The 17,688-nt window shown below is 40.4% G+C and overlaps 1 protein-coding gene and 1 pseudogene across 4 annotated transcripts in view; one reads left to right on the top strand and one right to left on the bottom strand.

The window, feature by feature from the left end:
- The window catches only part of RNF144B (ring finger protein 144B), a 192,802-nt gene that overhangs the window by 64,819 nt on the left and 110,295 nt on the right, over positions 1 to 17,688 (bottom strand). For 2 of the 4 annotated variants that reach the window (XM_073005684.1, XM_007973589.3), the window contains exon 2: positions 2,970 to 3,170. In XM_073005684.1, the coding sequence (XP_072861785.1) occupies positions 2,970 to 3,134 (165 nt within the window). In that variant the 5' untranslated portion in view covers positions 3,135 to 3,170. Of the gene's footprint in view, positions 1 to 2,969; positions 3,171 to 12,345; positions 12,368 to 15,085; positions 15,633 to 17,688 lie in introns of those variants that run through there. The other 2 variants (XM_007973587.3, XM_038005743.2) reach the window with 2 other exon arrangements.
- Positions 654 to 749, top strand: LOC119626889 (small nucleolar RNA U13; annotated as a pseudogene).

The raw sequence follows: 17,688 nt of genomic DNA, 5'->3' as shown, positions 1-17,688 counted from the left end.
GTTCTTCAGAGCATCGGTTGTGGGCAATAGGTGTTCCACTCAAAAGGGTGGCAGGGTCAAATGGAAATGCTTCATCCTAGAAGCTAAGCAAGATCCCCCTGCTTTCCCTCTAACTACAAGATTTCACAGAGCCTCTAAAATGCAAATGTGCCTTACATCCCTCCAAGAAAGGAACAGAAGAACATTGTAGTTCCCAAGCTAATTTGACTATGGAACATTTCATTCAAGGATATCTCTGTTTCCCAGAGCTGGTGGTCCATGGAACACACTTGGGGTGGGGGCATCCATTTAAAGGCCTGGTCTCTCTAAAGATAAGGAAATAACTGATTAACATTCAATGGTCAAGTCAAATATTCCCCATCTGTCCCTCTGCATACCCAGAGTATACTGCCCCCTCTTTGGAGCACTGTGAAGGATCCTAGCACCTTCATTTTACACATGAAAAATCAGAGGCCCAAAGAGATTTATCATGTGCCCAGTTACACAGCTGAGTTGGGGTACAGCTGGAATTGGAGTGTGGCAATCCTGGACAAAAAAAAAAAAAAAAAAGCTAGGCTCGCAGCAAAATGGCCAGGGATGCCTCTTACAGAAGACAGAACAATGACAGAATGTTGTTAAAGCTTTATTAAATCCAAGAAAATATACCAGTATAGATCCTTTTGTAGTTCATAAGCGTGATGATTGGTTTCTCACAGTCACGTAAGATATGCAAAACCTTGTTACACAGTAAGCACATTATCCATCTAACATGAAAAGAAAAAATACACACATTACATATACCAGTATATACCAGCATAACATCAAATCTAGCAGGAAGATCATTACATGTGGATACTCCCTGGGGCAGGGGGGTGGTTCTCAGTAAAGCCATTTTAAATATATGGTAGGCACAAGCAATTGGGAGATGTCATCCAATCCTATTTAAAAGTAGAAGTCAGTAGTATGTAGCATATTGAAAAGTTACAAATTTCTTTTTAGTCTCAAAAACACAAAACATTTGACACTGTAATACAGATGCAAAATAAAGTCTGGGAAGTATAAGATACATTTTAAGTCATTTTTTAAAAAAGAAGAAATAAATCTCTAACCAAAAGAAAGTTAGAGTAGTATTTCAGGCGAGTCTGATTCAAATTACAATTTTACAGACGCTAAGGTAATCATACATTGCTTACTATTTTGGCAGCTCACAGGTAATAGGGTAACAGGATGCCAGGGAAAGTTAATGTTTCTAGGTGCAAAAAGATCCAAAATTGAGGGATACCAAAAATATTAAGCCATTTGACTTTCTGCTTTTGAGCACTCCCTAACAATGAGGAAGTGTGAATCTAGATGACTGAATAAGCTAACTGTACTAACTCCTACCCTCAAATTGCTGAAAGAGAAATGAGAAGCAGCAATGCTGTTTTGAATCAGGAACTAAAATCTATTGAAACAATAACAGGACAGGGTTAGCTCCCTGTGAAGATGAAATACAACCTTCACCGTATATTATTTCCCCAATGTTGACGCACACACTTAAATTCTGCACTGTTAAATGTCATAGCAAAAATTGAATTCTTTTAAAACAGCAGTAACCCTCAGTGCATCCTGGTTTTCACCAAATGTTGTTTCTGACTCATTTGTTTCAAGGATTAGCAAGGGTTAGAAAGTCAGAGAAATAATTGTTTTGAAGGACAGCCTTCAGAAACAAAGCAAGACCAAAGGAAACTGAAGTAGCTCTCAGACGACAAGGCCACTTCCTCACTTCCTATAAAGCAACACACACTAACAACAAGAGGAAGGAGAAGCCGCACAAACATTACTCCTCAGCAGAGCCTACTGCTGACCCCCCACCTAAAACAGCAACATCCTCTCAGCCCTGAACTCCTACATAATGTTCTTGGATAGAATGTAAGCTCCTAAAAGCAAGAAACGTCGCTGGGTTTTGTTTCCTTAACTGATAAATCCCGGTGCCTAGAACCAGTCCTGGGACACAGTTCCTGCTCAGCAGGTATTTGTGATTACATGAACAATGCTAGTCTCTGTCATCACTGAATCCTACAGGAACTCAGTCGTTTCCTACCTTTATACCTTAACCAACTAACCTTCAAGGAAAAGCGGCAGTAAAGGTCGCAGGTGTTGATACCAGGTGTCACACTAAAAGAGATAAGCCCACTTCTGCAAGTCTATAGGGCTCTCATTAAGTGGAATAAGAAACATTCAGCATATTGTGAAAATAGAATAACAGGAGCTATGACAAAGTACAATTTATACCTTGTGCGTTGTAGAAGATGAACAAGTATATGAATGAAAATTCAGTACATAAACTACTACCTGACTTCTCTTATCATTTAAAATACCTGTTGAGTTTCTTATAGGTGGTAGTTAACTACAGCATGTTAATTTTTTATTTTTTTTGAGACGGAGTCTCGCTCTGTCGCCCAGGCTGGAGTGCAGTGGTGTGATCTTGGCTCACTGCAAGCTCCGCCTCCCGGGTTCACACCATTCTCCTGCCTCAGCCTCCTGAGTAGCTGGGACTACAGGCGCCCACCACCACGCCCGGCTAATTTTTTTGTGTTTTTAGTAGAGACGGGTTTTCACCGTGTTAGCCAGGATGGTCTCGATCTTCTGACCTTGTGATCCGCCCGCCTCGGCCTCCCAAAGTGCTGGTATTACAGGTGTGAGGCACCACGCCCAGCCACCATGTTAACATTTTTCTATTCTATTCTATAGTTTGAACCTTAACAGAAAGACTATTTATTCAACCAATAATTAAATTTCAAACATACATTATACTTAGCTAAAACAAGTAAACCCAGGATTTACCATTTAAGATACTATTTGGAAATAGATTCAAAGATGAAATGCTTTCCAAAGCAGGATCATATTGTAGCAAACTTTGGCTTCTCAGTAAACCGCAGAAACATATCCTACTTTTATAATTTTTCCCTTTGTATTTTCTCATAGTGAAAGCATCAAGGAAAACTTACAGCTGTGCAAAAGATGCATCGGCATTCCTGGAGTGTGGTCATCTTGTCCACAGACTGCTCACACAGGCAGAGTTTGCAAGTGATGAGGGGGGCCGGAGCCAGATCTCCAGGAGCGGGATTTTCAGCAGTCATGGCGAGATAGTGGAGCCTACCAGCTGAGCCCATCAGCCTGTCTTCAGCGTACTTCAGTCTCCTCAATCCCTATAGAAAGGTCCAAAGCAGAAAATACTATATGGATTGATAAAGCTATTGTTTAGCCAACACATCTGGAGGTCAGTTGATCAAATTCTCACCCTCAGTTATCCCGAAACTTACAGCTAATGCACTTCTGGGAACTACGGGCTAGAGAGTGGTTCACCTACCTCAGCAAAGTGTCCCTGAAGTCCTGAAATTTAAGCTGACTTCACTGTCCTGATTCATATCATATGAGCTATGGAAATTAAAAGATCACTAAGGTGGGGTGAGAATGGGGAGATGTTGGTCAAGCTTACAAAGTTTCATTTAGATGAGATGAATAAGTTCTGGGAAGCTCTCATACAGCATGGTGACCAGAGTAAGTAACAATACACTGTAATGGCCGAGAGGAGATTTTAAATGATCTCACCACACATACACACACAAAACAATGTGAAGTGATGATGTTCATTAGCTTGATTTAAGCATTTCACAATGTATACATATAGCAAAACATCACACTGTATACTGCAAATGTAACTTGTCAATTATACCTTAATAAAGGTGGGTGGCGGGAAATATCACTATGAGCAAATGTATTTAGGAGTTGCATCACTACAATCAATTCAACAGACTCAAAAAGTACTTAAAAATAGAATGTCATTCAAAAAGTTAAACAAAGAGGTAACATATGATCCAGCAATTCCACTTCTGGGTATATATCCAAAAGAACTGAAAGCAGGGTCTCAAAGAGATATTTATACACCCATGTTCATAGCAACATTATTCATAATAGCCAAACAGTGGAGGTGACCCAAGTGTCCATCAACAGAAGAATGAGGCTGGGCACAGTGGCTCACGCCTGTAATACCAGCACTGTGGGAGGCCAAGGCAGGTGGATCACTTGAGGTCAGGAGTTCAAGACCAGCCTGGCCAACATGGTGAAACCTTGTCTCTACTAAAAATACAAAATTACAAAAAATACAAAAATACAAAATTAGCCAGGCACAGTGTCACATCTGTAATCCCAGCTACTCAGGAGGCTGAGGTGGGAGAATCACTTGAACCCAGCAGGCAGAGGTTGCAGTAAGTCAAGATTGCGCCACTGCCCTCCAGCCTGGGTGACAGAATGAAACTCCATCTCAAAAAATAAAAAATTAAAAAGACAGAAGAACAAACAAAATGTGGTATATACATACATACAATGGAATAAAAGGAAATAAAATGCTGACACATGCTACAACATGGATGAACCTTGAAGACATTGCCTAACTGAAATAAACCAGACAGAAAATCAAATATTATATGATTCCACTTAAATGAGGTACCTAGAGTAGTCAAATTCTGAGAGACAAAAAGTAGAATAGAGATTACCAGGGACCAGTAGGAGGGGGAAATGAAGAGTTACTGTTTGTGGGGTTTTCCTCCTAGAGACAGGGTCTCTCTCTGTTGCCCAGGCTCGAGTGCAGTGGAACAATCATAGCTCACTGCAGCCTCGAACTCCTGGGCTGACATGACCCTCCCGACTCCACCTCCTGAGTCAGGGTACGCTTCCTCACCTGGTATGTTCAATGGGTACAGAGTTTCTGCCTGGGATTATGAAATAATTGTTTTCCTCATTTTATAGATTAATTGTGGTACTGAGAAGTTAGGTAATCTGCCAGAGTTCTCAGAGCTTGCACATGGCAGAGCAGAATACAATCCTCAGCCTTCTGAAGCCACCAAGCCCAGTGCCAGATCCATTACACCACAGCTGCCTTACGTGGATATCACATGAACAGATGAAGCAGGGAAAGAAAGGAGGAAGAGGGACAGAAAGAGGAAAAGAGAGTTAGAAGTCCATGACTACAGTTATCCTTAAGGTCAAAGCTGTATAGAAACAAAATTTGTCTCTACACATGGCATGACTATGGGAAAAGATATCTTTAGATGAAAAATAAAAACTGCTGGCAAAGTTCCTCTACTAGATTGTTTTTATTCTGAATCTTTATCTTTAACAGACTAAATAATTGTGAAAATAATTTCTCTACATATTCATATTTTATATCACATCAGGAAATTTCATGTTCTGATTAAACAAAAGCAAAATCCTATAGTTCTTACTGTTTTTAAAGAGTGGCCAATTCTAATAAATTCTACCATAGAAATAATTGCAAATATACCTCCCCCTACAAGAACCAAGCTCTTTTCCTCTTGATTTTTGGACAAAAGAAATTACATGTAATCATTTGCTACCTAGTCCCACAATAGCTTAAGTCTCAATATGTAAGTACAAAAGTACTAAAACAAGTAGGGGAAAATCAAATTCTATTAGATGGAAAGGAAAAAAAATAAATGAGATATTTGCTTGTCAATCTGTCCACATTCACTTTCTTAATGTCATACCAGAAAGTCAACAATTACTAACTCTAGCAACCTGAAGCATTTAAGGTTTTTCACCTACTCCCAGCACTCAGTACCAGAAAACCTGATTCAAAATAATTAAATAGGAAGCTAACTAATGGTTAGTTTCCATGTGGAAGGCATGGTTTTTTCTCAGCAAAGGCCCGATAAAGTTCAAGACACAGCGTTATTCCATTAACTACTGAGGAGCTGTCATCCAAGAGCAAATTAAATTCAAATAGACCTGCACGTCGAATTCAGGATTTTGAGTTTTTTTAAAAAACTTCTCTTTATGATAAACATAGGGGTAAAAATGAATGACTTTACCTTTTCCTTCCTCCCAGTTCATGCTTAAACAACTATCATTAGCTTGTGTCTCCAGTACTCCCCGACTCATGGCACACAGTCCCACCGACTTCCCCAACTGCTGTCTTCTCATCTCTACATTCTCAACACTGCTTCACTGCTTATGCAACCTATTCTGAATTATCTTTCTTTCAAAAGAAATCCCAAGTAAAACAACAAGAATAAACGTGGTAGTAAATGCTTCCTGAGTAGGGGAAAAGGGGTAATAACACAGGCCAGAACCACTCCACACCCCAAATGTCAAATACACTTAGCCATTTGTATCTGGTGTGAATAGTCAATCCTGATGTTCTGACCCAGCAAGAGATCTAGGTACTCTTCAAGAAATCCAAGTATTTCTCAGTCTTACTCTATATTTTTTTTTAGAAGGAAACATTAAACAGGCCAAAGTTTTAATGTACTCTTGAAAAACAAAGACATAATTGGATACCTCTTAGAAATTAATTGGATACTCTTGAAAGATATATTGGATTCCTCTAGTAATACCTCAATTATTACCCATAATTGAATACCTATAATTAGATATTTCTTAGAAATAGTCTTCTTTTGAAGGTAGAACTAAAAATTGTGGTAATCAAGACCATGTGAAACATAATTGTCTCTACTATAAACAGTACGTAAGTTTTTACTCCTTAAAACTAAGGAGTTACATGCCTATAGGCTATGAAGTCAAAGTTATAAAATATACATATAATGTAAAAATATTTTTATAATAGAAAAACCTTTACATAGCAGAGATGCATTTTGTGTTTTTTAAGAATTCCAAGCATTCCAAACAGGCAGGACTTGTGACTCAGTGACATAGAGGAAAAAAGTCACATATTTCATCTCTTTGAGATGTGAACAATTCAAAATGCTTCTTCAAAGAGTGATTTAGAGGAATAACACCAATTCCCTAAGGCAATGGCTCTCAGACATTTTTCAAGCAATGAACTTTCAGAAAAAACAAAAATCGTAGTCAAACCACCACTGTATAAAAGAGATTCAGGTAGACAAGTGCCAGCACCCAATAGTGGGTGTCTAGAGCCAGTCCCCTTGACCTTCCCCACTCAGCAGCTCCCCAGCCACCATCACAGAAGCCTAAACCTGCACCATGCACAGATTAAAAACCAACCCTTTCGTTTTTCACTTTGGGCAAAACCAACAATGAATGTTGAAAAAATGAATGAAATGCAGTGAGGACTTCATTTAAAAAAAAAAAGAATATCCAACAAGAAATCCTTTCACCATTGAGTCATTGCAAAATGAGCTCTTCAAGCAGTAAACAGGAGAATCCTGAAAGCCTCTCATGAATTTCCTCACACCTGAGATGCCTGTGAATGGCTCCAAGGTCTCCTTGCATTTCTTCCTTTGTGTCATGTTAAGATTCACCAGTCTTCACAGCATGAAACCCCCAACAATAGAGCCTCAGGAAGCTCAGGACATTTGATAACACACTCGCAGCTCCTTCTGTCCCTCCCATCAGGCCACAGCTTCACAGGGGCACAGGTCATTCACATCCACTCCCCTCCAGGTTTCAAGAAAAGTCTTCACTCCAGAGAGAGGCTAACTCACTCTTACTGCCTCATACCTCACATTTCTATCAAAAATATGAAAGTGACTTGAATTATCCACCCTACCACTTGATTTTAAAAGCTAACAATTATAATTACTTTTACAGTGATTATAGATGTGACTGTGCCTCTCACTGAGTGTCAAAAAACCCTTGTGAAAAGAATTTTGGCAGAGAATGCAAGGGGCACCTTGGAAAGAAAAGAAATCTGACAGCTGCCTTTCATGTTTAGGCATTCTAAGGTTGGTAGCAGGTATCACTTGTTTACATATTCCCAATCATAGAACAAGACAGATTGGTTGGGCCATGTAAGGAAGGAAAGCCATTCTAAAATGTCTGAGTTTGCACTAAATTACCAGGAAAGGAGAACCAGCAGTTAGTTCTACATGCTCTATGTGTCTCTTGCACTATAGAGTGTTCATTATATGAGAAGCAAGTACTATCTGATAGGAAAGAATAGAAAGTCACCTTTTCCCTCATGTGTTTTCATTAGAATTGCCAAAGAAAGGAATACTTCAGCACAGGATGCACAAGGAATTTTCATATTCTGCTGGTGGCCTGAAAAAGCAATCTGCTACAAAAATGCAAATGATGGGAGAGCCAACATTCAAAGCCTTATTTTATTTTATTTTATTTTTGGTGGGGGGGTAGGGGATGGAGTCTCGCTCTGTCGTCCACGCCAGAGTGCAGTGGCACGATCTCAGCTCACTGCAACCTCCGCCTCCCGGGTTCAACCGATTCTCCTGCCTCAACCTTCCAAGTAGATGGGATTTCAGGTATCTGCCACCATGCCAGGCTAATTTTTGTACTTTTAGTAGAGACGAAGTTTCACCATAGTTACCAAGCTGGTCTTGAACTCTGACCTCATGATCCGCCCACCTCAACCTCCCAAAGTGCTGGGATTACAGGTGTAAGCCACCGTGCCCAGCCATTCAAAGTATTTTTAACCAATGTAGTTTATGTCTGTTTGATTATCCAAAATCAACAGTTATTCCCTTACACAAAAAGATAGTGTAATTGGAAGGGATAATGTTTTATTAGGATACTTACCCTAATTATTATTAAGACACTTATCCCTAATTATTTTGGAATTTTTACATTATTATGCAGAAGCTTTAACATTTGGAGAAACTGCTAAAGCACAACTAAGGAGACTAAAAGAAATAGAAAGCTACTAAAATGAATCAACTGGATATTACTGATGTCACAGGATATTAATGTAAATAAAAATCCAGTTGATCTGCACTGAGGTCTTAATTCCAAGCTATGCTATGAAATTCTAAGAGTTACTCAAGTACAGGGGACAAAACAGAAGAGGAGACATATGAATATTCTCAACATGTTTATATGCCTTTGCGAGACTTGGAGTCATCGCTGTGAAGTAGCTAGAATAACAGATACGAATGCATAAATATGAAAGTGAGGTAGCAAAGGGGAAAGTTTTCAAGAAGGGTGGGTGGTGACGAAGAAAGGCTGAAGTGTTGCCTTGTAAAATGGAGACATATTCTCGGGAAGCTAATATTCTAATAAAGCAGAAAAAAAGAGCAGCAATCTAAAGGCCCCATCCTTGCCTTGTTAGGAAAGCTCTCCTCATACCAGCTAAGAACACACCAGGCAACCAGTTTCCACTCAACACAATCTGAAAATCAGCATTATGTTGATCTTGGTACTTCTGCCCAATAGAGTGGTTTAGTTAGCTACTGGTTCCTTTTCCTAACAGAAACTGTTAGTGAACCCATTGGTACTAATTGAGTCTAGTAAAGTGCTGACCATTATCAGCCATTAGCTGAAGTTCTACCCTAAATACAATCTAAATACAATGGCAGGGTGACCTGCTGGCTGGTAGCAGTAGCAAAAGCAATGAAAGAAGCGAGGGCTTATGGTAGACCTCCTTTGTGGCCAGTGTTGTAGCTTTACTCTCTGCTTGTATCACCAACCACCTATCTGGTCATTCAAGGACAAGATGAACCTGTATACATCCTTTCAATCAGAAAAACAGTTCTAATGTATGCCCTGAGAGGACATGAACAAATGGAAACATACGCTTCCCCTCTCATAGTCAGGGAACTGCAATTACTCAAATATATTGTATATCTATTAATTACTTTTTTTTTTTTTTGAGATGGAGTCTCACTCTGTCTCCAAGCTGGAGTGCAGTGGTGTGATCTTGGCTTACTGCAAGCTCCGCCTCCTGGTTTCACACCATTCTCCTGCCTCAGCCTCCTGAGTAGCTGGGACTACAGGTGCCCGCCACCACGCCCAGCTAATTTTTTGTATTTTTTAGTAGAGACGGGTTTTCACCGTGTTAGCCAGGATAGTCTCGATCTCCTGACCTCATGATCCACCCTTTTTAAAAGAATAATGCTGAAACCCAATGAGTACATACATGGTATCACACATGAGATAAGTTGTCATTATTTGAAAAAATAAAATAGATTAGAAAATATCCTCGAGCATAAGCAAACCCAGGAAATATTTAGGTCTTAGACATAAGAAAGTAAATATTCACCTATTCAGGCTCTGTGAAGTGGCAGTATTGTATTGCTGTGCCTCCTGTAGTAGGGAAGAGGACTTCTGATTTCTCTCCACTGTTTCATGGCTTAAAGTGCTCAAAAACCACTTTAGTCTACAATTCCTTACTTTTAACATCGTCATCTCAACAGTTTCTAGGATAGCAATGAGATCACAACTTTATAACTTGGAGACTATTACCTTCTAAAAATGGAACTGACATGCAAATATAGCCCTATTAACCTTTTTGTAGGTTAAAAAAAAAAGCAGGTACTTCATCAGGAAGGAGAAGCATCTTAAAGTATTAGCAAGAACTGTTTTCTGAACAGTGTCTTTGCTTCTTGAAATTAGGTTATGAATGAAGTCTGTTACAACTAATTTAGTGAGATCTAATATTTTTTCCCACAAAATATATATTGGTGTTGATATCCAAGCATGGCCAACAATGTACATGACGTTGTGATAAGCTAACTCCAGAGGACAGAACATCTGGCACATCTAGTTTTTGTTTTTGTTTTGTTTTGTTTTGTTTTGAGACGGAGTCTCGCTCTGTCGCCCAGAGCTGCAGTGCAGTGGCGCTATCTCAGCTCGCTGCAAGCTCTGCCTCCCGGGTTCACGCCATTCTCCTGCCTCAGCCTCCCGAGTAGCTGAGACCACAGGTGCCTACCACCACACCTGGCTAACTTTTTGTATTTCTTTTTTCATTAGAAATGGGGTTTCACTGTGTTAGCCAGGATGGTCTCGATCTACTGATCTCGTGATCTGCCTGCCTCAGCCTCCCAAAGTGCTGGGATTACAGGCGTGAGCTACTGAGCCTGGCCCTTGGCACATCTAGTTTTAACATTTGCAAAATGCTGTTCTTTTTTTTTTTTTTTTTTTTTTTTTGAGACAGAGTCTGACTCTGTCCCCCAGACTGGAGTGCAACTGCGAGATCTCTGCTCACTGCAAGCTCCGCCTCCTGGGTTCACGCCATTCTCCTGCCTCAGCCTCCCAAGTACCTAGGACTACAGGTGACCGCCACCACGCCTGGCTAGTTTTTTGTATTTTTAGTAGAGACAGGGTTTCACCCTGTTAGCCAGGATGGTCTTGATCTCCTGACCTCGTGATCCACCCACCTCAGCCTCCCAAAGTGCTGGGATTACAGGTGTGAGCCACCACACCTGGCTCCTTTTTCTTAAAAGCACATTTCTTCTTACCTTCTTTCCATGTTCTCATTACACTACAGAGTAAGGCCCAAGAGGCAGAAATCCAAATCCAGTTTTCCAAACAATATAAACTTATCAAAGAAGGTAGGAGTGAATATGAGAATAATAGCTCAATGATATTTTTGGCATGGCAATTTTGCATTCATCATGATAGCTACCTCTTCAATATCACCACTGTGCCTTGCCCACTCCTGTTTTAATCAGTGGTTCCCTGCCTCCCACAATTATTCACACGGCCCTGCTAAATAATTCTCTTCCTTCTGCCTGGCATAACAACAAAGCTCAGAAGCAGGAAGGAATGCCACTTAAAGGCAGGTCAGACAATGATGTAATTAACCAATCAAGGAGAAGTGGTATTTCAAAGAGCCTTACAGAGCAAGACCCAGGCTGATTTCTTGGGTCAGGACATTACCAGAAAACCGGAGCCGCTAAAGCACGAATATCTAAATCAAAAATTTTTTTCAAATGAATAAAAGCATGTGCCAATATTACCCCCTCCTGTGAAAGTTAAAAGTTTCATATAGAAATTTTAATTAGAAACAAATTGGAAACCAGTTTGGAAGAGGAATCTTCATCCCACCCAAGCAAAGTGCAGGTGTAGATTTTTGTATGTCCTTGCCAATTAATTTCCTATAACAGGAATTTATCATGAAGGAAACAAAGTCAACACACAAAGTTAGGTGCTAGGGATGTAAAGGACGTAAAGATGATTACACCCAGCTCCTACTTATTAAGAGTCAACTAGTTGAGGAGGTTCTCAATAGAGGATTTCATATAATCATATGCAGGAGAATGTGTGGGTTTAAGGTTTCAGCCACAAGTCCAACAGAGAGAAATGAATTGTCTTGTTCTATCTTCCCAAGAAAAACAAAGAACAAGTTGATGAAGGGCTGGGACTCAAACTCATGACTTCAAAAGATTTAAAAAACAATGGGACATGGCTTTCAAAGTATGCTCTTAATAAATACTATAAACCATGTGATCAGAAGTATCTCCAGCTATGAATAAGAAAAGTGTATTTCACTTAGATTGTTGTGTTTTGCATTCAAGAAAGAGATCTGATCATAGATGAGAAGCTCCTCATTCCATGTTGCAGAAGCATTGGTCATTTTTACTCATTTAATACATAGTTATCCATTTTTTAATAACCATTACGGTATGATGCATTAGGTTCCAAAGTACTCACCAACTAGGTAAATAGCAAATGCCAAAGTTAATGAAACTAAAACTTTAGTCCAAGACCTCCCACATACACCTAAAGGGAAAAAATATGAATTAAAATATTTATATAAATTAACTTAGGTGTCATATACCTCTTTGGCTGCTTAATGGTCAAATGGTCAAGGTAACACTACCAAGAAAATTAAGATGATTGAGGTGACAAACATCAGAGTACTTTTTATAATCTGGCAAAGCAACGTGAATTAAGAACTACCACTCTAGACCCAAGTCACTTCTGAGCTTATAAGAATTTCTTCAGGACACAGACCACATCTTAGCCATCTTTATATCCCAGCATCTAACATAGCACCTAGCAAATCACAGTCACTCAGTAGTAAAGTGGATAATTTTTCTGATTGTACGTGGAGGAGAGAAAATATTAAAGGCCTGGTTCTCATCTGTATTCACTTCCAGAAATTCGCAAGCTGAAAATATTGACCATTTGTTGTAGGCAAGGAGCTTCTATAAATTAAGGTAGGCACCTCTGAAAGAAATGTTTCAGTACTTAGGGGCAATGGCCACAGATACCTATTCCCCAAAGCCCAAGTGAAAAGCATGACTTGTCTGGCAGCTTGGCCCTTTTCCCACACCCAGAATAATCAGTTGCACAAAGTAGGCTTAGTCCCAAAACTGCTCGGACTTTGTTCCTTCACTAACATCTGGGTTCAGCATGATTCCTGACCTCTATCTCAAACTGGAGATTTCAAACACTAAGAACTTCACTCACCAAGAAAGTAATGTCATAGTCAAGGCCAGGGGAAACAAAGAAGCCAGGATTAGCAGAAATACTTCAGAGAAAGGATTCTGACATACATATAAATGTTTCTAAATGTCTAAAATATTGAAATGACTTTTCAAGAAGGAAATTTGAAGTGCACCTCCTCAGAGGAAAAATATTCATACTACTGAAGAGAAAGATGTTTTTCAGGAAGTTAAATGGTCATACCAGGCAGATAAAATAAGCTTTTTCTTCCCAGAGAGAGCATACTTTTCTCTCTGCTGTAGAGTTTGGCTCCGAAAACCTGGTTCACAATCTGAGACCCAAAAACTGATTATTTTAAAAAGACATGTCTTAAGCTGACCTAGTTTGGAAGCCTGAATGCCTTTAAATTGCCAATGAACTGAAACCATTCATGAGAATGGGGCTTTTGAATGCTGAGAATGTTCTTTGGGGCTCAGCACAAAGATATTTGGCATAGATGACTGTAAATATTTGTAAAACTCTGGGTAAATGGGCAGGATTTGACCACACTCAAGCCCTACTTCCAGCACAGTAGTGCAGGAGAAAGTTATCTAGGGCGATTGGTTTGGGGTTTTGGGGGGTTTTTTTGGTTGAGTTTTGTTTGTTTTAAATAAAAAGCCAAGCAACCCAATTCTACTACTCAACATCTTTTTCACATTCACTATACATGTTTACCTTTTTTTGAATCATCAAGATCATTAATTAGTCAGAGACTACTTTCGAAACTGAGGTTTTACCCTTTCCTACCTTTCTAAGTTTATGCCCACTACAAAAATCAAAAATAAAATAAAAATGCTAGTCAAAGGTGTGCAAGGGCAGAGTAGGAGTTGTATGAAACCATGACCTTGGATTTCATAATACGATTATCTACAAGTGGCTTTGTGGATCTGCTATAGGTTTTTCTCCCCCTCAAGATAGTTTCAGAAGTATTTAAGGCACTGCTACCCATGAAAAGGACCCAGGTTGTGAAGGAAAGATAAACTAAGGGAAGGAGGGACTCACAGAAGCATTAGATGTGAAAGGGACCAAGAGGCTCATTTCAGTGAAAGCTGCGGCAGACAGATACTCTAATTAGCCAGCGACTCAGTTAGGACTGGCTAGGTTCCTTTTGCCTCTTACCCACACCCTAAAAACTGAGTCATCCCAAAGTTCATTTATTTTGCTTCTGGGCAAAGACACCCCCTAATCTGCTTCTTCAGAAATGTTACATACATTGTCATTTAATTTATACCTCTCAATGTTCAAATAAACGTCCAGAAATGCCAAATCGGAAGAGCAGATAGTCCTGTTAAGAACCTGAGAGCTAATGTTTTGATAAGATACATATGGCAGAAAGCAATACGAAACTGACAGTCTGTTATGGGAACATGAAGAAAGAACGTTTCCCCGAGAAGGGAATTAATTTCTGGGAAATCTTTATGTGAAGAGTATATATGCCTGAGGAGTAGACTTACAGCAGGATCCTTGAAACTCATGAGAAAAACAAAAGATGTTGTAGAAAGAATAAGTAAAAGATAGCTTTTCCCTGTAGAAACGACAATCAGTTCGATTTTAACTTAAATGTGAGAATGGCTCTTGTAGAATCACGAGTTTCACTGTTTAATCAGCAATTACCTGATAAAATAAGCACGATAATGCATAATCCGAGATTATGCCAACTTTTGGTCTCCCCTTAAGACCTAGGGAGAGGTCTGGTCTAATCTTGGATTCTACAATACATTCTATTATAGAAACTGTTTTATTAGAAATGAAACTACTTTCCTATAACAAAGGCATTTTTCTTTTAAGTTAACAGGTGTTTAAGGCATTCAGAATGTATTCAGTTCTGTATGGTTTGAGCACTAGAGACAGAAAATCGAAAAATCATGGTGTCACAGATAGTCTCCTGTCCTTTTCCCTTAGTCCAGCAATACCATTCCGGTCTTGCAACGCCTGTAGCCTTTAAAAAGCTCGCTAAACCTACCTGGCAGGAGACCTGCGTTCCTCCGCCGCTGGGCTTCTCAGTAGCCTCCCTCGAGCTCACCGCCAGTCCGGGCTGCTGGCACACCGGACAGGAGGAGCTCTTTCATTCTCTCCGTCTTTCCTCCGTGCTCTGCGGCTGACAGCTTTACACTTTGCAAGACTGCAACAGGACTCGCACTCCCAGACCTACGGGTCGGGAGGAGGCGGAGTCCCCGACTGCCTCCAAGTCTTGACTGGCAGCTGCGATGCCCGGGAACATTGCAGCGCGAGCGTGGGGCACAGCTCGCCAGCAGCAGCGGTAGCAGCGCGTTTATTTATACAGGAAGCTCAGGCGCCGCACTTCCTACTTCCCATCTGGGTCGTACTTCAGCTGCAGGTGATGGCCTTAACCCTATCCCAACCCGGGCGCGCTGCAGCGGCTCTACTACTTGTCAGGACCTGTCTCTTGTTCTCCGGGGACCGCTATTGCAGGAATTCAGAGCAGCGGGTGCAGGCAGCTGCCCCTAGCGCCCTTCTCCTGCCCAGACAGGGACAGCTCACCTCCTGGCCTTCAGCGCCTGCTACCTCTCTGTCTGTACATATCCTCACAGGCCACCTTTCTTTATTTTCTCCCTCCTTCCCAGCTCTTTAAATCTCTTCCTTCTACTTCTAACAGCCCAGACCTGCCTTCCCACATGGCAGACAACTGTTTTATAGAAACACTTCCCATGCACATCTCATCAAAAAACAGCTTGTATCTGACTGGTCCTTTTGCATCTAATGATGAAATTAGCATACCTGTGAATCAAATCGGGAATAATCTTAGTTTACCTCATAAAGTACAGACACTTCTTGATGAAACAATGATTTCACTTGAAGTGCTTTGTAACTTAACTGGTGGTACCCTCAATTAAACAGAAATGTAACAAAATAATCTAGAAGCTGTGAGGTATTATGAAGTGCTTCCTTGCTCCAAAACCTTGGACATTTCATTTGTGTGACCTTCATAATGCATCGCATACCTACTCACTAAGATCAAAATCGCCTAAGTCTGCTGAGCATTGCCATTTAGGAATGTCGCTCTGACACAGGAATCTGTGTTCACTCTGCAGCCCCTCTCTACTTCTGCAACCACTGTCAGGAATGTGCTTCCTAAAAGGAAAGGACTCACAGGCCCTTTGTGGAAAGGATCTGTGTGCGCCAACGGGCACCATTCCAAACGACACAAGCAAACACTGCTTCTCAGCCCTCCAAGTTGAAGAAAACCTCTAGGTCAAAGCAAAGGGCTGAAGAACACAGTGTATCTACATGTGCCATGCTAGGACAGGCAGGAGGACCAGCTCACCAGTCAGGGAGGAAGAGAAAAAGGACAGGGGCAATAAGATGGTAAGAGAACCCACAGTAGGATATTTGAGCTTGAAAAGTCTTCCTAGCTATTTTAGCAAATAACCTGATTTTAAAGATAAGTAAATTGGGCTGGGCATGGTGGCTCATGTCTGTAATCCCAACACTTTGGGAGGTCAAGGCGGGCAGATCATCTGGGATCAGGAGTTCAAGACCAGCCTGGCCAACATGGTGAAACCCCGTCTCTACTAAAAATACAAAAAATTAGCCGGGCACCTATAATCTCAGCTTCTTGGGAGGCTGAGGCAGGAGAATCACTCGAACCTAGGCAGAGGTTGCAGTGAGCCAAGATTGTGCCATTGCACTCCAGCCTGGACAACAAGAGTGAAACTATGTCTCAAAAAAAAAAAAAAAAAAAGAAAAGAAAAGGAAAAGAAAAATAATAAGGAAACTGATGTCCAGGGAGATTTTTAAGAGATTGGCCCAAACCAGACACAGGCCAAGCTAGAATGAAACCTAAATCTGAGTTACATGAGGAAGGTGAATGTTAATGAAAACCATCCCAAAGGATGTCCAACCTTCAGACTGAGCAATGGCTTAGCTTCTGAGATAATCTATTTCAAGGCATTTTCTTGGCATAGTGACGATTTTGGTGGACAGGAACTAGGAAAGATAAAGCATCCTCTAAGAGGTTAGTTTTTTCGTTGGTGTTGATGCAAATCTCCTGAGCCTTCAACCAAAGTTCAATACAGAGTCCACTTTTCAAATTACCATTCATAAATGATAATCTCTTGTTAACAGGATAAGGGAAGAAGCTGCTGCCAATATGAATGAGAACATAGGGTAAGCACGAATAGTGCTGCCTATTATCCCAAATATTTTGCACAACTGAGTAACATCACCACTGATTATTTTCAACCATGCAACTATGCAAATTTTTAAAAATTGCAGTCAAAATTTAATAAGACTAAATAAACATGATGAATGTTATAATATTATGTAAACAAACTCTCTCAGATCTTCCTAAGGAGTCTACAGTGTGAATGGATATTCATTCTCTGGAGCATTTATAGATCTCCTCCCAGACAAGCTGCTAGGTGCTATGAAGATAATGATATTAGAGATGGTCTCCCTGTCCTCAAAGACCTCTCAATCTAGGGAAGGAGTCAGACAAGCAAATCAATTATCAGGGTACTGATAGTTGTACCCAATGTGTGACTGGCACGTGATGTGTGATATGACAGACTTAAGCATGATGTGCTATTGTGAATACAGAGAAGA

The sequence above is a fragment of the Chlorocebus sabaeus genome, chromosome 17 (genome assembly GCF_047675955.1).
Source record: "Chlorocebus sabaeus isolate Y175 chromosome 17, mChlSab1.0.hap1, whole genome shotgun sequence".
In the NCBI taxonomy this organism is placed as follows: domain Eukaryota; kingdom Metazoa; phylum Chordata; class Mammalia; order Primates; family Cercopithecidae; genus Chlorocebus; species Chlorocebus sabaeus.
Note: the sequence above shows the minus strand (reverse complement) of the source record. Positions and strands in the feature narration are given on the sequence as shown.